Below are 17,252 nucleotides of genomic sequence, written 5' to 3'. Positions count from 1 at the left end.
GAGCGCACCACCATGCCCAGCTAATTTTTTTGTATTTTTAGTAGAGACGGGGTTTCACCATGTTGACCAGGATGGTCTCGATCTCTTGACCTCGTGATCCACCCGCCTCGGCCTCCCAAAGTGCTGGGATTACAGGCTTGAGCCACCGCGCCCGGCCTCTTTTGGCTTCTTAATGTGGAAGATGAAGGCAAAGATGTGACCTTTTTCTAAGTCCTTCAGTGCTTTCTTATACCTCCTTTGGGGTTGTCTTACGACTCCTTTGGCCCCTAACCCTGTCCTTACGGTCACATTCTCCCCTTCTTCCTGTTCACCTGATACAGCTAAAGCAGCTTGGAATTAAATCTAGAAATTCATGTCCTAACATTTTAATTTAATTTTATATTTTTATGTAATAGAGACAGGGTCTTGCTATATTGCCCAGGCTGGTCTTAAACTCCTGGCCTCAAGTGATCCTCCTGCCTCAGCTGTCCAAAGTGCTGGGAATACAGGCATGAACCACCACACCTCGCTGTTTTTGTTTTATGTTTTTGATAATTCCTTTCCTCTATTTCCTCTAATGTAGTGGTTCTCAAAACTTTTTGGTCTGATTGCATGTTAGTTGTTCAGTAAATAATAACATTATGTGTGAATATGAATAATATACTTTTTGTTTGTGGAAAAATACTATTTTCTAAAACCAAAAAGATTTAGTGAGAAGGGTAGCTTTCTTTTACATTTTTGCAAATCTGTTTCATGTCTGGATTCTCATGGATGCTCCTGCGTTGAATCTATTGGAATATGTTTGTTTTGACTGAAGTATTATGAAGAAAATTCAACCTCACAAAGATATGTCACTGGGAAAGAGAGGTGTCTTTTAATAGCCTTTTCAGATAATTGTGGCTATTCTTCTTTGATATTACCCAAAACTCAACAAGTGGTTTGGTTTTTTTTTTTAAATTGAGACTGAGTCTTGCTCTGTCACCCAGGTGGGAGTGCAATGGCACACTCTTGGCTCACTGCAACCTCTGCCTCCTGGGTTTGAGCAATTCTCATGCCTCAGCCTCCTGAGTAGCTGGGATTACAGGCATGTACCACCAAGCCTTTCTATTTTTTTTTTTTTTTTTTTTTTTTGTATTTTTAGGAGAGACGGGGTGTTGCCATGTTGTGCAGGCTGGTCTCGAACTCCTGAGCTCATGTAGTCTGCCTGCCTCAGCCTCCCAAAGTGCTGGGATTACAGGTGTAAGCAACTGTGCCCGGCCAAAAGCTCACATTTTATTAACAAATACTATCAGTTGTTTTCTTTGTAGAGACAGGCTCACCTTATTCATCTTTGAGAAAATTTCTGCCAGATATCAAGTCTGTCAGTCATTCTTTTATGCGAAAATGGTGATTAGTGAAAAGATCGACTAGTTCAACTCCCAATTCAATCATACGAGCACTTTTTCCTCCAACAACTGTCTCACTTCGGTAAGCAGCAGAGGTGCTTTGTCACACAGAATATTAGACAGGCACTAAATTGTATTTAATACAATTAATAACTTTTACTGCTTCCTAAAGAATATTCTTAAGTGAAACTGGTGCTGAGTTTATGATGAGGAAGAATACAGTGAACACTAACTAGAACAGTTAGGTGCCATGCCTTGAGTCCTGCACAAGCCCCAGCAGTTTCACTTGTGATTGATTACTTTTCACCATCAGTGCAGATGTTAACACGTTGAAAAGGTACATGTTTGAGTAAGGAAATAGTTTTGTCCTCATAAACCCTGAAAAAGATCTTGGCAACTGTAGTTGTCCAGTGGCCATGCTTTGAGAACCACTCATCTGACTTTCTGACTAAGCACTGTCAGTCAGATGTTGGGCCTTTGACATGGATTCCTTAATTTTGAAAGCTTCTTTTCCGTTTTCTCTTTGTTTTCTTTTTCCCCTGAGAAATAGCTTCAGCTTGCCTTTGAAACCGTGATTGAATTTTTTATTTCTTCTATCATACGAGTGGTATCAAACAGCTCTTTCTTCTGAACCATCCTTTTTTATTTATTTAAGAATATTACCAATAAAATATTTAAAATGTCCTCTGCTCTCTGTTTGCTCTGCGTTTCTTTAGTTTGTTTTGCTTTCTCTTTTGTTACATGTCTGGTGATCCTTGGCAGTGTGTTTCTTTCTAAGAGTGCAACACTAAAAACAGCTGGGAGGTCCTTGCCAGTTCAGCCTGTAGAAAAGCCCATGAGTCAGTCAGCAGGCTCCACCCAGTATCCTGGACCTTCCAGTTGGCTCTTTAATGCCAGTGCATACACAAAATTGTGTGTCATCTAATAATACCTTTGAATGTTTGCTTTCCCCCCAGGTTCAGGTGTGTTAACTAAATATATTGAGTCCCTTTTTGTTTTGTTTTATGCCTGTAGTTGAATTTAAAAGCATCTGTTATTGATGAAGTGACATAGTTGAATCACATTAAGACAGATGATAAAGAAAAATGATTAAATTTTAAAAATTCCTATGGAAAGAGAATAGGCAGTTTTTGAAACTAAAATAACAGTTTTGCCATGTAGTCCTCCAAAAAGACAAGTAAAATTTCTGTATGCCTAAATGCATTTATACATTGAGTAATGGACAGTTCAGGGAATAGATGGTTGTTTAGTAGTTTTTGTATCAAATATTGTGCTAGGTGCTTAATATTTTCTAATTTAATTCTCCCAGTGATTCTGCAAAACTAGTATAATGCCTTCATTTTAATAACAAAAAACAGGCTCAGAGGTGTTAAATAGCATGGTAAATAACAGTTGATATTCAAATTCAGTTCATCTTTCACTGGGTACAGAGGCCAGACTTTTAATATAATATTGTGTTATCTTTCAAACTGTATTTCATTTTCTAGAGAACTGAACATTTCTTAGTCTCATGCCTTTACATTTTTATTTGCTTTCTTTTGTTAGGATTTTTGGGGGATATTGTTGTAAATAGGTGGCTTAATTTCAGTCTCTATCATGAAATCTTCCCAGTGTATCTCAGAACACATTGAGGTCTTTCTACTTTCAAACTCCTTTTGCATTTATTGTTTTCACCTTTCTTTTGATACCTGAACATATTTTACATTCTTTTTCCATTTTCGACACTTCAGTGTCTATACCTAATCTTCCAGACTAGATATTAAGTTTTTGGAGGTAAAAGGAATCTCATTTATCACTACCTTAGAATTTAGTATGGTGTTAGGTCCTCAATTAAACTAATTAAGAGAAACACGTTAGGCAGTAGTGCAGTGGTTTAACTGTGGCTTACTGCATCTTGGACCTCCTGGGCTCAAGCCATCCTTCTGCTTCATCCTTTTGCTTCTTCCTTCTGAGTAGTTGGAACTGCAGGCATACACCACCACACCCAGCTGAGTTTAAAATTTTTTTTGTAGAGATGGGGTCTTGCTATGTTGCACAGGCTGGTCTTGAACTCCTGAGCTCAAGCTATCCTTTCACTTTGGCCCTCGCAAAGTGCTGGGATTACAGGCATGAGCCACAGTGCCCAGACAATAATTATTTTTGTATTTAGAAGCATAGTGGCTGAGTTGAAATGGTGTTTTGAGGTCACCGGACTTATCTCCCTTCCTTTTAGATAGATAAAGATTGGAACTAGAAAAGGATAGCAGAGCTCACGTGGACCATCAACCCCAGGCTCCCTCTGGACCCTCTTGAGGCAGCCAGAGGTGGCTCAGTTCTGCCAGGAAAGGCATTTTCTCTTATTTAGACCTCTGTATCCCAGCAATATCCTGTTCCTCTGTTCTTCTAAACTATTACCTTTGAATCTCCTTCAGTGGCTCCATGGAAGGTGGGCTGATGGCTCTTAATAAGCACTAGGAAACCAAATTAATAATCAAAAGGTTGTTTGGTGAGCGGTAGACTCAGAGTAAAGGGCTACATAGCCACTGGAGGTGGCGAGGCCTTGTTGGTCAGTTCTTATCCACAGTAGAGATCACCTTTCATGACCACATTGCTTAGTTGGTTCAGTAAGTCTCTTGGGCTTTTCATAAGTTTCATAATGAACTCTTTTTGACATTCTTCCAGTACTTAACATTGCTATTGTTGATTAAAGTGATACCAGACCTGCCTCATGTTTTCCACTTCTTAATTGGCATCCTTTTTTTTTGAGACAGAGTCTCACTTTGTCGCCCAGGCTGGAGTGCAGTGGCGTGATCTCAGCTCACTGCAACCTCTGCCTCCTAGGTTCAAGCAGTTTTCGTGCTTCAGCCGGCTGAGTAGCAGATTATAAGTGTATGACACTACACTCAGCTAATTTTTTGTATTGTTAGTAGAGATGGGGTTTCACCATGTTGGCCAGGCTGGTTTCAAACTCCTGGCCTCAAGTGATCTGCTCGCCACGGTCTCCCAAAGTGCTGGGATTACAGGTGTGAGCCACCATGCCCAGCCTGAGTTGGGATATATTTTGTCTGCATAAATCTGTTCTGTTTTCAGAGTTTCACGGGCCTTGCTATTATGCCTGCCTTTATCCATTTTCTCCTCTCTAAGCCTGGCATATAAATTAAAACCACTTTACTTTAAGGATTTAGTTAATATTCTGAAAATGTTTTTTCCTCTATTTTCTCCGGTTGATTCTTTCAAGTAAGAAGTATTACTTGATTGTTGTTGGAAACTACCAGTCTAAAATTAATGTATTCAGTTAATTTCTTAAGAATTACCACAAGGTATTTTCTCTGAGTGCATGCCTGAAACTATTTAAATTTTTTTTTTAATAAAAATTCCAAAATGACTGAAGCTGCAAAAAGAATGCTTGTCAGAATCACAAGTAAAGGCATTGTTGGCTTGTTTCTTAGAACCGATGGCATTGTTCATTCATTCTTTATCCCACGAGGTCAAGTAGTCAATCTTGCATATTTTTGTAGGCATTGTGAAACATTTTCAAGATTTTATGTGAGGAGTTTTTGTAAATGAAACCAGCCTGCCAGAGTTCTCTTATGAAACTGAGCTGAGGTTTGCAGGAAATGGTGAGGGCAACAAAATATGCCTTTATAAATGGTACATCTGAAGTAGGAAAGGAATGGAGAGGACTTTTCATAGAACAGATGGAATAACTTGAACATATGACAAAAACCAGAACTGCTGTTTTGGAAAGGGCACCAAAACAAAAATCAGATGTTGTGAGTTCTGTCCCACAACATCTGAGCTCTGAGATCTAGTTCAACTTGTTAGCTTTGTGCCCTTGATCAAGTTTTTTTTAAAAAATTGTGAGCTTCAACTTACATAACTACAAAATAGAGATAATATCGTCTGCACTTCTCTCATGGCATTGTTGTGAAGTTTATGGAAGCATTTTAGAAATGGTAATGGAAGGCCATTGGTAATGGTAATTTTTTGGTCATTTTGCTTCTGTATTTTTCATAAGAGGAAGGATAGTCCACTTGGGAAGAATAGAACAGATATCATAATAAGGGGATTTGAGATCGTAAATGAAACGTGCAGGTGTGCTATAGATATTGTATCTCCTTTATTAATAATATATATGAGAAACCTTACTCCTGATATCTGGTTCTAGTGAATGTGTAGGTGACAAATCAGCTGAACTCAGTAGACCTCGATATACTGATCATTGTCTCAAGAAAGATTTTTGGCCTCAGAGCACTGCTCTTGTCCCTGTCTGTTCATTGCTTTTATTGTGATTTAATGAAGTCATTGAGGTGATGCTTTTTATATTTGTAGATGGGTCTAAGTTGGAAATGGCCAGGGTGGGGGCTAGACAGCTTATAAAACACATACTGGAATTTCATGGCCTACGCTTAAGATCCTGCAAGATAAATATAACCACAGGTTGTACTCTAGCATATCCTCCTGTAGGTAAAGTCATGACGTGTGTCACATAATAATATCTCTGTTAACGATGGGGCCCATAGACAATCATGGTCCCATAAGATGATAGTACTGTATTTTTACTGAACCTTTAAGATGTTTAGATATACAGATACCTGTGTTGTGGTTGCCTGTGACATTCAGTACAGTAACATGCTACAAAGTTTATAGTTTAGGAGCAGTAGGTTGTCCCTTACAGCCTAGGTTGTGCCAGGCTTTACCATTTAGGTTTGTATCGGCATACTCTATGACGTTTGCAGGATGAAATTGCCTAATGACACATTTCTCAGAATGTGTCTCCATCATTAAGTGATGCATTATTATATCCTCTGCTTGCCATTTCTACAAAGCTACAGTGATTTTTTTTTTTTTTTTTAGCTGGAGTCTTGCTCTTGCTGCCCAGGCTAGAGTGCAGTGGTGCATCTTGGCTCACTGCAGCCTCCGCCTCCTGAGTTCAAGTGATTCTTCTGCCTTAGCCTCCCAAATAGCTGGGATTACAAGCATGTACCACCACGCTTGGCTAATTTTGTATTTTTAGTAGAGACAAGGTTTTATCATGTTGGTCAGGCTGTTCTCGAACTCCTGACCTCAGGACATCTACCTGCATTGACCTCCCAAAGTGCTGGGATTACAGGCGTGAGCCACCATGCCCCACCAATTATATATAAAATTTTTTAATCCTGCTTTTTAAATTTAGCATTATATTGTAAAATATTTTCCCACATTATAACAGAGATGTTTTTAATGGCTGTCTGTATTATTTGGTTTGGATTCACCATTTTCTTACTATTGATTATATGACTATTTTGGGTTGCTCTTTTTTTTTTTTTTTAAATTTTCCTTTGAAATAATCCTCAGTTCTTAGCTTTTCAGTTCATGGTACTAAAACATTGTATTAAAAGCATACTAGATGGCTGTAGACACTTTTTTCATGAGGATTGGTTCTGATATCCAGCTTTCTCTCCTCATCAGATCTTGGAGTCTTTGTGGGTTGTTATGAGCCGAAATGTGAGCCTGCTGTTCACCACTGTCACTACACTCCTGACCATCCTCTTCTACAGTGGGACGGCCCTTCTCAATTTTGTACTTTCTCTGGTATGTCCACATAGATAAGTATACATCCCGTTTCCTTCCCCATTGAAGCATATTTCTGGTTTCATTTGCAGTTGCAGATATCTCTCTTCCTATAGTTTCCAAATACGATTTTTTAGGAGATACTGTCCTTTGTTTTGCAGATAATTTTCCTGACCACCCTATTTTATCTGTTAAGTTCCAGTGATGAGTACTACAAGCCAGTGAAGTGGGTGATAAGCCTGACTCCACTATCTCAGCCTGGTCCTTCTTCTAATATTATTGGCCAGTCTGTGGAAGAAGCTATCAGGTAGGGATAAGGTTTATGCTATTTTTATTTCTCCCAGAAATTTTTTTCCACGATAAGCCTATTTTTTTGTCTGAACATCCTAATAATATTCAGTGTGAAACTAGTGAAGGACTCTGGTATTTTCACGGTTTTTATCTCATTTTGAGAGGATAAATATGAACAGTGCAGTTGTTAATAAGAAAAATATCTCATTTTCAGAGGATAAATATGAACAGTGCAATTGTTAATAAGAAAAATATTCAGGCCAGGTACAGTGGTTCATGCCTGTAATTCCAACAACTCAGATTGCTTGAGGCAGAAGGATCGCTTGAGGCCAGGAGTCTGACATCAGTCTGGACAACATAGTGAGACCTTGTCTCTACAAAAAAAAAAAAAAAAAAAAAATTCATTATCTGGGCTTGGTGGCATGCACCTGTAATCCCAGCTGCTTGGGAGGGTGAGGCCAGAGGCTCACTTAAGTCTAGGAGCCTGAGGTTACAGTGAGCTGTGATCATACCACTGTGCTCCAGCCTTGGTGGCAGAGCAACACCCTGTTTCTTTCTTTTTTTTTTTTTTGGAGATGGATTGCAGTGGTATGATCTCGGCTCACTACAGCCTCTGCCCCCAGAGTTCAAGCAATACTCCTGCCTCAGCTTCCCAAGTAGCTGGGACTACAGGTGTGCACCACCACACCCAGCTAATTTTTGTATTTTTAGTAGAGATGGGGTTTCACCATGTTGGCCAGGCTGGTCTTGAACTCCTGACCTTAAGTGATCTGCCCGCCACAGCCTCCCAAAATACTGGGATTTACAGGCGTGAGCCACCATGCCTGGCCAAGACCCTGTTTCTTAAAAAACAAAAAAAATAGACCGGGCACAGTGGCTCACACCTGTCATCCCAGCATTTTGGGAGGCTGAGGCAGGAGGATTGCTTGAGCTCAGGAATTTGAGACCAGCTGGGCAGCATAGCAAGACCTTGTGGCTACTAAAAATATGAAAGAAGAAAAGGTGTTATGCACCTGTAGTCTCAGCTACTTAAGAGGCTGACATGGTAGGATTGCTTGAGCCTGGAAGATAGAGGCTGCAGTGAACATGGTCACACCACTGCCTAGCCTAGGCAACAGAGTAATACCCTGTCTCAAAAACAAAACTAAAATTAAAAATTCAAAGTAGTTTTGATAACCTCCTCTTAAACATGTGATTTACAAAGATGTAATTGTGTATCTCCATCAGCTTTCCATCAGCAGGATCTTAGACTAGCTCTTAGCATCGTGTCACTTGCTTAGGAGAACCCCCGCTTCCACCACCCCCATCTCCTACTTCTTTCAGAACTCTCTGCTGTCACGAGTTCTAGCTTTGCTCCAGAAGGAGAGTAGGTGGCCTTCCTGTTTCTCCTTCTATCCTAGAGCTAAGCTGTGCCCTCTGCAAGGGGTAGATTGGATACTGGAAATGCAGAATTGTTGGTTATCTCTAAGTCATAGGCTCTGTATGCACTGCACGTTCTGGCCAGAAACTTTCATCATAACTTCTGGCATCCACGTATTTACAGACTTGATTTCTGAATGAACGTCTTCAACTTTTCCTCCCCATAAGATTTTTCCAGGTCATGGCTCTTGGCTTCCTTTCTTTTCCTCTTCATCATTTCTGGTAGGGAGTGCCCTTTTGTGGAGCAGGCCTCTCTCAGCCCCTCCTCCAACCCTTGTCCTCATTGCTCATTAACAAGACTCAAATACATTTTTACTTCTTAGGAATTGATCTCAAATTAAACCCTCCTATTGTCCATTAGAGCTCTTTTTTCTAATATGTTGTTAACCAGGTGCTCTTAAGCATCTCTTGAGTAGTGAATCTTTGGCTGGCATTTCTGTTTCCACATACTTTTAATAAATACCATTATCTGGAACTAGTCTTCCACAGAAATCTTGTTTGTTTGTTTTTTTTTCTCTGATAATCGGATCTGACTGATATTGGTTTATTTTTTCACTGTATTCATGTAATAGCTAGGGAGAATCCCACTTTGATTCTTAGAAAACCGTCAGTTACATTCAAACAGGGTGCATGCTCCTGAAAATATAATGTATGTAGAAACTTTGCTAAGTTCTCACCCTTTTTCCTACTAGCAAGGCCTGGGTAAGGTCTTCACTACTACCTGTTTCCTTGATTGGCTGTCAAGTGGGATTCTTTAAAAAATGCTCTTAACATCTGTATAGTGCCCTCAGGTATCCACATCGGGGCAATCTGTAAAGATTCCAGATTTGGGAGTATATTATCCAGTGTAACAGCATTTGGGGTGAAGCTCTTTTGAGGGAAGTACCAGCTATAGCTTCCCTCCTAAGTCCTATATGACCATTGGCTATCATCTTTACTGAATAAATGAAATGACAAAAATTCTAGCAATAGATTATCTTTTCTTTATCTAGATGATATCTTTCTGACTCAAAAAAGCTTCTGCAAATGCTGTACCAAAAAGGAAGCCTAACCTTTTATCTTCCCAATAGGATAATGCTACTGGAGCAGCCATATCAAAGGCTGGTAGGAATTCTCCAGTCAGTGTGGCTTATGCCAAGCCTTGCAGAAAAATATCTACCTTGTTCATAAAGAACTTCAAGAAAGATGATACTTCCATTTTCCTCAAGTAACCTTCACTGTTACTGACTCTTATTCTTAGAAAAATGTTTCTATTTTCAAATTCACAGCTTTTGAATTTTCTTTTGTTCTGCTGTCTTAGAGCAGACCATCCTCTAAATGTCTGTCATTGAGTCACCTTTTTCCTTAGCAAACATGCCACCTTTTTTTGTTTTAAACTTAATTCCTAGATGTCGTGTTTGCCAGTCTGTGGTAAGTAAAGCTGTGAGTCACACCTACATTCAACTGATTGAAAACACGTATTCTGTTACACTATAATGCCTTCTCTCAGGAGGAGCTGGTTAGGTGAGATCATGAGTTACATTTTTGGACATAAGAGGGTGGGACTCTGGCTGGGTGCAGTGGCTAACGCTTGTAATCCCAGCGCTTTGGGAGGCCAAGGTGGGTGATCACCTGCGGTCAGGAGTTCGAGACCAGCCTGGACAACATGGTGAAACCCTGTCTCTACTAAAAATACAAAAATTAGCTGGGCGTGGAGGCAGGTGCCTGTAATCCTGGCTACTTTGGTGACTGAGACAGGAGAATTGCTTGAACCCAGGAGGCGGAGGTTGCAGTAAGTCAAGATCGCGTCACTACACTCCAGTCTGGGCAACAAAGCGAGACTCCATCTCAAAAAAAGAAATAAAATAAAAGAGAATGGGACTTAGAAATTCAGGTCTTTGTCTCCAGAGAGAATTTGAGATTAGAAAGAATGCTGTCATCTACAGGGATATGAGGAAATCCGTCTTTTATAAATTAGACTTACCTTCTTGGGAGTGCACACACTAATTATATATTATAATGGTAGCTCATGTCTTGGTTCCAAAGTATAATGGGATTTAAAAACCATTTGTTTTTTTATCACCTTATTTTAAATACAGAAAAAAGTTTTAACAACCTTTGGTACCGGAACTATAATCTAAAGGTTCTCAGAATTGATAGATTTTTATAAGTCTGATAAATATGGTACAGACTAAAGACTAAAGAACAGTTTATGGCCTGAACCATTTTTCTAACCAAAGCTATATCAAGTTATGTAAATTGAAGGCTTTAATTCAAGGTGATTTTTTTGCAGTTTAAGTTCTTAGAGCTGTCTCTTTACTGGCTCAATTTCAAGACTTAAAATGTACAGATTTTATAGAGATTCCTCTGAAGAGCTTTCTCCTCTGGAGAAGATGATAGTGAATTCTGTTTCTAAGAGCTCCTGTTGGATTTTTCATCCTGAAGGTTTGTGTTGAAGAGGCAATATGTTTCTTCATGGAAAAAGATTGTGAGGGAAAAAATAAATGGTTATGATTTATAATTTATAAGTGATTATGAAAACATTATTATAATAGCCTCAGAGTACAGTTTAGCCTACAAATATCAGTGATACCAACTTTTATAAGCATCAGTTGTTAATCATCATCCATGTTGCGGCTAAGTGGAAATCATTACATTCATTTATATGATCTGTGAATAAGTAAAAGGTGGAATTGAAATTGGGGGTTAATTGCATGACCAGACATTGAATGTGTCTGTTTTTGAAGCTTTGCCTTCCAAAATATGTGGCTTCTTTATGATCACAATCTCATTGACGTTTTGAACCTTAATCATTGTTTTGATTCTGAATAAGTATTCTTCTCAGTTGAATACATTTGCAATTGGGTTTTCATTTCATGAAATTTTGAGTCAATGGCATGCATCCTTTATCCCCAGACCATTTTCCTCTCTTTAGCAGCATGTTGTTTCCTGAATGTGTACATCACACCCTTCTTCCCCGATGCTCCCATTCTGCTTGCTCTGGTGGAGATATTGCACATTACTAAGTTGCATGTTGTCACGGCCTCAATGCAATTTAGTGTGTGTGATATTTTCACATGAGTGCATGCACACGGGTATGGCTCTTGCTTGCTGGGATTACAGCTTTTCAGTGCCAGTGGGTGGGCATCCTGTTGAATTAGATAAGAGAATGTGTATGTAATGTGATTCACATTTGGAAAGTGAACATGCTTCCCACCTGTACCTCCCAATTTTGGATAATTAAAAGTGTTTGGATTAAAAAAGGTCAGCATTGATCATTTAGCAAATCGCTGTTTCCATTTTTTACGTTGAGCAAATTAAATATTTAGTACAAATTCTCATTGATTTGAGAATATAAACAATATTTAAATGTGTAAGAAGAATATAAAGCTGTAAGAAAAGAAAATGTATTTTCATTTATTTAAAGAAATCTCTCCCAACACTGAAATGGACAAGCAGAAATGTCTTACTGCATATTTGGGGAAATTAAATTAGCTGCAGTTCTTAAATAATAAGACAGTAAATGTATGCCTTTTTTAACCTGCCTGATGATTCATCTCATAAACTTAAGTTTCCACTGTGAATTACCTTAAAAATGTTTCTTTTATTTAGTTTCTCATTGCGATGCTTTAAAAACTGCTAAATTCACTTTACTGGGTTTACTATGGAAGTAGTTTTGTGATACACATGTTTACTATTTGTCTATGTAACTGAAACAACCCCTTGGTTATTTTTTTAGTTAGCATTAGAATAAACATCCACAATCACTGGGCATTGTCAAGGACACATAACCATGTATTACTGTATAAAAATACTGAATTAATATTTACTACTGCCATAGCCTCCAGATGATCTAATGTGATGCTGTCATTGTATGTTTCTGTCTGTGATTCACCACTAGTTTGGAGGAGGAGAATGGAAGAATTCCACATAAGCAGGTCATCCCCTGTGCCCCTTTAGCAGCTCTCTAGGCCTGAATGCACAGTGTGGCTGTTCCCCTCATGCTGGAAATCTAATGTCAGCCAGGTTGCTATATAACATACTGTGGAGCTGGGTCTCCAGGGCAGATGAGCCAAGGAAGGGAAGATGTGACCTCTCAAGGGAGGTTCGGCCTGAGAAGGGGTGGGTAGAGAGAGATTTCTTAAAGGATACAAAAATTACTTAGAAGGAATAAGTTCTAATGTTATACAGCACTGTGGAATGGCTGTAGTTAACAGTAATAAATTATATTGTTTCAAGTAGTTAGGAGGAAGATATGGAATGCTCCCAACAAAAGAAATGAGGCTGGGCATAGTGGCTCACGCCTGAAATCCCAGCGCTTCGGGAGGCCAAGGTGAGCAGATCACCTAAAGTCAGGAGTTCAAGACCAGCCTGGCCAACATGGAGAAACCCTGTCTCTACTAAAAAATACAAAAATTAGCCAGATATGGTAGCGCATGCCTGTAGTTCCAGCTACTCGGGAGGCTGAGGCAGGAGAATCGCTTGAGCCCAGGTGGTGGAGGTTGCAGTGATCTGTGACCGTGCCACTGCACTCCAGCCTGGGTGACAGAGTGAGACTCTGTCTCAAAACAAAACAAACAAAAAAACTCTGTTACCATAATGACTTTCATAGATAGTAAGACAGGGATGTGGTTACTGAATTTGAGTATCCAAAAAATGTCAACTAACTGGTTGATATCAATCAATGAAAGAATGAAATGGGAAAATGGTCTTTCCAGCGGTATGATGGTAAGTAACATGCTTTCATTGATTAATGATTTCTGGTAGCCCATTCAAACTATATGGTGCATGCCATTAGTTATATGCCAGATGACGTTTTATTTGACTTTGGGAGTAAATTATTCCTAGCAATCTCTGAATTTTAGGTTCCAAAGAACCCTAGAGATGAGTGATAATTATATGTCCAGTATTATAGGTTATTTGAAATAACTGAACTGGCCAGGCACAGTGGCTAACGCCTGTAATCCCAACACTTTGGGAGGCTGAGTCAGGAGGATCGTGATGTCAGAAGTTTGAAACCAGCCTGGCCAGTATGGTGAAACCCCGTTTCTACTAAAAATACAAAAATTAGGCATGGGCATGCACCTGTAGTCCCAGCTACTCGGGAGGCTGGGGCAGAAGAATCACCTGAACCCAGGAGGCGGCAGTTGCAGTGAGCCGAGATTGTGCCACTGAACTCCAGCCTGAGTGACAGAGCCAGAGTCTGCCTCAAAGTAGAATAACCGAACCAAAATTTTCTGGTATGCTACTTGCATACACACAGCACATAACAGTACTTCGCACATAGGGGGTTGTGTGTGCACCTGTGGTCCCAGCTACTTGGGAAGTTGAGGTGGGAGGATCACTTGAGCCTGGGAGGCAGAGGTTGCAATGAGTCAAGATCTCACAACACTGCATTCCAGCCTGGATGACAGATTGACACCCAGTCTCCAAAAAAAAAAAATTATTTGTCAACTATATCTTTATTTATTTATTTATTTTTAATGAAAGAAGAAAAACAAGTTTTAAAAAAGTCCTTTTAAGAGGGAGGAAGTTCTAGAATTAATGGTAATAACTGCACAAATTGTGAGTATACTAAAAACCACTCAATTGTATACATGAAACTGATGAAATTTATGTTATATGAGCTTCATCTCAATAAAAACATCTTATTAGAAAACAAAGACAGGAGAGTCAGAATAAAGGAGACATGTGGATAGAAGCAGACCTCAGAGATGGAGAAAGATTGGAGGATGCCACACTACTAGCCTGAAAGACGGAAGTTGGGGCCATGAGCCAAGGAATGAAGACAGCCTTTAAAAGCTGGAAAAGGTTTGTCCAAGTGTGGTCATGTTCACAACTAAATGATCACAGCCAGTTACAGATTGCTCGTTCCCTCTCTACTCTCATTGCTTTACTTAGCTAGCCTTAGAAAAAGAAACAAACAGACCCCAAGAAACTAAAAATGAAGAGAAAACAGATTCTTTCTTAAATCCTCCAAAAACAATGTGACTTCTTGGTTTTAGGACTTCTGGACTGAATTATAAGATAAAAAGTATGTTTTAAGCTAGTTGAGTTTTTGGTAATTTGTTACAGCTGCAACAGGAAACTAACATAACACACTACATGCAAAGTACAGTTATGTGCTGTACACATGCAAATGGCATGCCAGAAAGTTTCAGTTTGTTTATTTAAAATTGTAAAGTTAAATAACCTATAATACTGGGCATATAATTATCACTCATCTCCATGGTTCTTTGGCACCTAAAATTCAGAGATTGCTAGGAATAATTTACTCCCAAAGTCAAATAAAATTTCATCTGGCATATAACTAATGGCACATACTATGCCTGGCTAAGTTTTTGTAATTATAGTAGAGACAGGGTTTCACCTGTTGCCCAGGCTGGTCTTGAACTCCTGCTCTCAAGCGATCCACCCGCCTCGGCCTCTCACAGTTTAGGATTATAAGTATGAGCTACTGTGACCAGCTAGGCAACAAATAAAAATTTTATATATTTATAGTTTGTAATATAATGTTACATTGTGAAATGGTTAAATCAAGCTAATATATTCATTACTTCACATACCATTTTTGTTGTGACAACATGTAAGATGTAATCTTACCAGTTTTCAAGTATACAATACATTATTATTAACTATAGTCACTATGCTGTACAGTAGCTCTCCTGAACTTACTCATCCTAACTGAAACTTTGTACCATTTGACCATCTCTCCAGCCCCTGGCAACCACCATCCTGCTATCTACTTCTATGAGTTCAACTCGTACATTCTACTTACAAGTCAGATCATGCAGTATTTGTCTATCTGTGCTGTGCCTGGCTTATATAACTTAGCAGAAAGTCCTCAAGAATCATCCATGTTATCACAAATGACAGGATTTCCTTCTTTTTGGTGGCTGAATAGTATTTTCTTGTGCACACACAGCATATTTTCTGCTAATAGCCACTGTTTATTGAGCATCTGCTGTGTACTAGGTCAGTTACTAGGAGCTTCAGATGCATTATTATTTAGCTCTTCATGAGCTGAATTGCTCTTCCTGCCAGTATCCACTCATATAATACTGTGAGGTTTAACCTTATACCTTGAGGAGATGTGCTGTGATGTAGGAGGTAGTGGCTTCTGGTTTGGTATCCATGTACTATTAATTTTTTCTGAATTGAGAGATTAAAGCTAGTATTAGTTATAAAGCTAAATAGATATCGTATGACCCAGTATGTCCACTTCTAGGTATTTACAGATGATAAATGAAAGCATGTATCTACAAATACTTGTACACAAATGTTCATAGCAGCATTATTTTTAATACCCCCAAACTGGAAACACCTCAAATGCATATCATCTGGTGAATGGATAAACAAATTGTGGTAGATCTACATAATGGAATACTACTCAGTAATTAAAAGGAACAAACTAATACATTCAGCAATGTGGTGAAGCTCAAAAGCATTATGCTAGGTGAAAGAAACACCAAAGGCTACATGACAACGTGAACGTACTCAACACTACTGAACTGCACACTCAAAATGGTTCAGATGGTAAATATTGTGCCATGGGTATTTTACCACAGTTTAATACAAAGCTATATAATTTATGATGGTGTTTAGATGAAATTCTAGAAAAGGCAGAATTATAGTGACAGCATATCTAGTGGCCATCAGAGGCCAGAGTTTAGGGAGGGTTTGAGTATAGGAGGGGGATGAAGGAACTTTTTGAGGTGATACAAATGTTCTACATCTTGATTATAATGATGGTCATAGAACTTACATGTTTATCCAAATCACTGAATTGAACGCTTAAATTGGTGAGTTTTATTTGTAAATCATTGTTTAATAAAGCTGATACAAGAAGAAGTTGCTAGGAATTTGAGGGAGTTAAAAAATTCTGTCGTCTTGTAAATTGTAAGAGAATTTTTCTCTGCTGTTTTATTTATAAAACTTGTGTGCCAGATCATGAGTAGTGAGGTAGAGGCGAATATATTGTCTTCATCCCTCACTGGGTTACATGAATATGTTTGGTAACTGCAAGCAATACATAGTGCATTTAAAAGTTGTCTTGAGAATGTTACCAGCAACCAATATTCTCAGCGGTGGAAGAAGACTGTGCTGTTTTCTACATGTGGTCCTTACTGGATTAGCCTTGTTTGGTTGCCACTCAGAGGGGTGATTGAGTTGTGATATTCTGTTGCACCTTTGGTGTCAACTTATTTTTGACTTAAAAATTTTTTAGGCCGGGCGCGGTGGCTCAAGCCTGTAATCCCAGCACTTTGGGAGGCCGAGGCGGGTGGATCACGAGGTCAAGAAATCGAGACCATCCTGGTCAACATGGTGAAACCCCGTCTCTACTAAAAATACAGAAAAAAATTAGCTGGGCATGGTGGCGCGTGCCTGTAATCCCAGCGACTCAGGGGGCTGAGGCAGGAGAATTGCCTGAACCCAGGAGGCAGAGGTTGCGGTGAGCCGAGATCGCGCTATTGCACTCCAGCCTGGGTAGTAAGAGCGAAACTCCGTCTCAAAAAAAAAAAAATTTTTTTAGTAACATAAGGTTAAGGAAAAAAATCACACCATATGTTTTCCTCATTGACCTCCCTAGTTGTAGGCAAATTTTATACTTTTTTCCTTACTTTTTCTCTGTGGTCACTGATGTTATTATTTCCTCCCCCTCAAAAC

The 17,252-nt window shown here is 39.1% G+C and overlaps 1 protein-coding gene across 6 annotated transcripts in view; it reads left to right on the top strand.

The window, feature by feature from the left end:
* The window catches only part of TMEM245 (transmembrane protein 245), a 105,007-nt gene that overhangs the window by 63,846 nt on the left and 23,909 nt on the right, over positions 1-17,252 (top strand). For all 6 annotated transcript variants that reach the window (XM_032240297.1, XM_032240296.1, XM_032240295.1 and 3 more), the window contains 2 exons: positions 6,795-6,917; positions 7,058-7,203. In XM_032240297.1, coding sequence (XP_032096188.1) covers positions 6,795-6,917; positions 7,058-7,203 — 269 coding nt within the window. The remainder of the gene's footprint in view (positions 1-6,794; positions 6,918-7,057; positions 7,204-17,252) is intronic.

This window comes from Sapajus apella, unplaced genomic scaffold, assembly GCF_009761245.1.
Source record: "Sapajus apella isolate SASKATOON/1434 unplaced genomic scaffold, GSC_monkey_1.0 scaffold46, whole genome shotgun sequence".
NCBI classification, from domain to species: Eukaryota; Metazoa; Chordata; class Mammalia; order Primates; family Cebidae; genus Sapajus; species Sapajus apella.
The sequence above is the reverse complement of the archived record's forward strand: the minus strand, read 5'-3'. Positions and strand labels throughout refer to the sequence as shown.